This window comes from Mus pahari, chromosome 18 (assembly GCF_900095145.1).
Source record: "Mus pahari chromosome 18, PAHARI_EIJ_v1.1, whole genome shotgun sequence".
Classification (NCBI taxonomy): Eukaryota; Metazoa; Chordata; class Mammalia; order Rodentia; family Muridae; genus Mus; species Mus pahari.
Genome location: NC_034607.1, coordinates 10,933,066 through 10,937,080, shown reverse-complemented (window position 1 = coordinate 10,937,080; position 4,015 = coordinate 10,933,066). Strand labels below are relative to the sequence as shown.

Below are 4,015 nucleotides of genomic sequence, written 5' to 3'. Positions count from 1 at the left end.
TATATATATATATATATATATATATATATATATATATATATATGTGTGTGTGTGTGTGTGTGTGTGTGTGTGTGTGTTCTTGCTTATATTAAGTACATTGCCCTGATTCATGCTTCCCTTTAATCTTCGACTCCAAGGCCTCTTGGATGTCCAAGTCCTCCTTAGTTGGTGCTTCAGCATCTATTATATCTCTTGGTATTGAGTGACTTTACTAAGATAAAGTCATTAGACATTTTCTGCCTCTGTCAGTCATGCTTACAATCCCTGCTTAACTAAAACCCAACAGAGTTTTCATACTTTTGCATTCTGTCCAACGATATCAATAGTCACCTTTGGCCCTCTGCCTAGTCAGAATCTCTAGGAGATGCTCACTGTGAAATTCAAGCTCCCTACTGGAAAAAAAGTGTCACCTTCTTTAGTTCTTCCAGCTGAGAGAGCACACAGGACTCCCTGGTGATGTGCCACCCAGAGGACTGGCATCTGACCGTCATGCTTCCTCTGAAGCCACTGCTGCAGGGTAGAGTATATTCATCATTCTCAGACCCGAATCCAAAAGAGATGCTGTTACACTGAGCTGAAAAATAACAGATACAGGGGAAAAATTACTCTAGAACATTCCAGTACCCTACAAAAAAATGCGGTGTTTTAAGTGCTTCAGAAGTTATATTTCCAGATTTAAAACCCAGGCAAAATTTGGAAGCACAGGTAAAATGTTGACGACCAAGAGCATCCGTAGACCCCCTTCTTCCTGATGCCTCCTACTCAAGATGATTTCTCCTTCCAGGGATCTGACCATTGCCAGCAACTCTGTTCTTAAGGGATTATCAGCTGGTTGGTTTCAAGTGAACCAAAGCACAATGTAATCACTTACGAAAATACGAGAAGACAAGAGACAGCTCTGTGGGTTAAACACCTGCCATGCAAGCACAAGTATCAGAGCTCAGATCCTCAGAACCCACGTACATGCCACGTGGGCACAGTAGCCCACCCGAAATCCCACCGGCACTCAGGAGATAGACACGGGAAATTTTCAGATCAAGCTGGCTAGCCACATTTACTAAAAAGATGAGTTCCCGGTTCCATAGGAGACCCTGCCTTATCTCTAAGGTGGAAAGCAACTGTAGAAGACACCCAACATCAACCTTGAGCCAAACACACACATACACATATGTGTGTACCCACAAAAGCAAAGCACAGCTGAGCCACTTCCATCATAGGCTGTAGTGAAGTCAGCACTTCCGGACATTTATCTGAGATTCTCAGATCTCCAAGTAATAACAGTCTTAGGCTCAGTTGGGGTCGAGTCTGTCCGGTGGTGAGAGTTGTCCAGTTGGCCAGTTTTCAGAAAAAGTAGGGTTTAGAAACGGTCTCTTAAAACTCTAATTTCCGAGGGCACTGAGACTAATGAGACTGAAGCAAAGATGGGAGCCCCCCCAGCATTACCTTTCCCGAATACTCGAAAAGAGCCATATTTGACTGGAAACTGCCTCCTCAGGGCCGCCTGTGTCTTTTCTGCCTCCTGTTCAATGGCAGAGAGGAGCTCAGCAGGGCTAGTGGAGCCGGTCACTTCATAGCCAACAACGATGCTTCCCTTGCTGCAGTAAGGATGTGGGAAGAAAGAGATTCACTGAGCCCTCCTTTAGTCTCTTAGGGCAAATCTGGAAATGCATGGCATGGAGTCCACAGGAAAGAAGCAAGCAGATCTGCTGCATACCTTTATGAAGCAGAGAAATATGTGCAATATACACACATAATGCGTGTATGTGCACACACACACTTATATCACACATAAATACACACACGTCTATGCACACATATATTTGCATCCATGCATGCATATGTACACGTTCGTTTGCATGCACATGCATCCCCACATGCATACATATATCCACACACATTTCTAAATGTTAAATGTCATGAGAGACCGGCAGACAGTGACAAGCATAGAAAGAGGAAGCAATGTTCTCACACTGTGTATGGCTGCACGGAGAAGGTTTCCCCATGGCATACATCCCTGGTTTTTGAAACAGGTCCTTATAATGACGTCTTAGAGTTAACATTTCTATGGTAAAACACCACGACCAAAAGAAACTTGGGAAAGAAAGTGTTTTCCTTTGCTTACCCTCCAGGGTAACAGTCTATTATAGAGGGAACTTCAGTTTGTCAGGGCAGGAACCTGGAAGAAGGAACTAAAGCCAAACCGTGGAAGAATGGGGTTAACTGGCTTGTTCCCCGGCCTCCTCAGCCTGCTTCCTTATAACACCTAGGGCCAGCTGCCCAGGGGGATAGCACCACCCACCATGGGCTGGGTCTCACACCCATCAGTAATTGAGAAAATGCACTCCAGGCTTGTGTACAAGCAAATCTTAGGGAGACATTTTTTTCAACTAAAAGTCCCTCTTCCTAAATAGGCCTTGAAGCCCCGCCCCCGTACCGCTTCCTCTACTACCTTCCTAGCAATCCTTTATTTTGTTTTGAGACAAGGTCTCCCTGGGTAACCCAGGCTACCCTTGTATTCACTTTGCACTCTAGGTCAGTCATGAAGTAATAGCAATCCTCCCTGCCTCCACATCCTAAGCAGTAGGATGCCAAGTATACGTCATCATGCCTTTTCAGCTTTTGAATGGAAAAGCCACTGGGATTGGATCTCGGGTTCATCTCAGCATTCACTGACAGAAAAGGCACACAAAAGAAAATAATCCATGATACAGGCTCGCGATAAGATGGAAGCAGTGGTCTCTGGGTTGGGTTTTAAAGTAAATTATTCCCGTGGGACTTTCTAAATGACTTTATGGAATAGGAATATATTTATAGCAAGTGTTGTTGAAAATTCCCCATGACTGGTTTGAAGTGAACCATGGGAAAAAAATGATGAGTCACATTCCTTGAACTCTGAGCTACTTCCTCTAGCAAGTAGCCCACAAGTAGCTGGAGTGGAGGCATGCATGTTCAGCTCCAAATAACTTGGAATTGAATCATAAACAAAAGGCTAATTTACTAAATATCCCTTTATTTGCTGTAGACAATGACCTCTGAGTTTTAAACCACAGACTATACTTGATACCTGTCTGCCCAGAAGGATAATTTATACAAGGTTTCCATCCTGACTCCAAATAATACAACACCACATTCGCTGTGGCAGGAAATGCACACCTCTCAACACCCACACGCTAATGCCACCTCTCACCCTTTCTTGAACCTGAACTCTATGATGCCCCTCTTCCTCTCAAGGTCCTGCCACCTTATGCCCATGTATTTACAATTCCTTTTAGTGTGTGTGTGTGTATGTGTGTGTGTGTGTATGTGTGTGTGTGTGTGTATGTTCTATGCATAAATGTGTATGTGTGTTCACATGCATGTGTGTTCACATGCATGTGTGCACTTGCAGGTGGAGGGCAGAGAGCAACCTCAGGTTGCCATTAGGAATACCATCTACCCGTTTTGAGAGAGGATCTCCCACTGGCCTGGATCTCATTCATTAGGTGAGTCTTGCTGGCCAGTAGATCCCAGGGGTCCTCTGCTTCTACTACCTTGTCACTGGGAATAAATGTATGCACCACCATGTCAGGCACTGTTATGGGGTTCTGGGGTCATACTCCAGACCTCATACTTGCAAGGTAGACACTGACTAAACTATCTGCCTAGCACTGCCTTTTCAGTTCCGTCAAAGGCAGCAGAAATATCACTGGGCACTCTCAGGACCAGTGAAGAATTCTAGAGCAGCCCTTCTGAGACCAGATGGGACTTACCGAAATTGGGTGACCTGAACTGACTCAAAACCATGGACTCTTCTGTACGCTTCTTTAAGCTTAGAAGGAAAACAAAAGACAATGATTCAATCTTTGTCCTCACACATCAAAAGGACGCTGGAGCAAAATACAGATGCAAACAATAAATAAAGCAGTAACAGATGAGCAAAAGAGGAAGGGGCCATGGGAAGAAGTTATATGTCATAACAAATGCAGTCAAGTGGCAACTGAGAATACACACACACACACACACACACACACACACA

At 44.4% G+C, this 4,015-nt stretch overlaps 1 protein-coding gene across 2 annotated transcripts in view; it reads right to left on the bottom strand.

The window, feature by feature from the left end:
• Adgrf1 (adhesion G protein-coupled receptor F1) overlaps positions 1–4,015 on the bottom strand; it is a 50,186-nt gene that overhangs the window by 18,685 nt on the left and 27,486 nt on the right. For both annotated transcript variants that reach the window (XM_021218303.1, XM_029531436.1), the window contains exons 8-10: positions 3,750–3,808; positions 1,444–1,595; positions 411–574 (exon numbers count right to left, since the gene is read on the bottom strand). In XM_021218303.1, the coding sequence (XP_021073962.1) occupies positions 411–574; positions 1,444–1,595; positions 3,750–3,808 (375 nt within the window). The remainder of the gene's footprint in view (positions 1–410; positions 575–1,443; positions 1,596–3,749; positions 3,809–4,015) is intronic.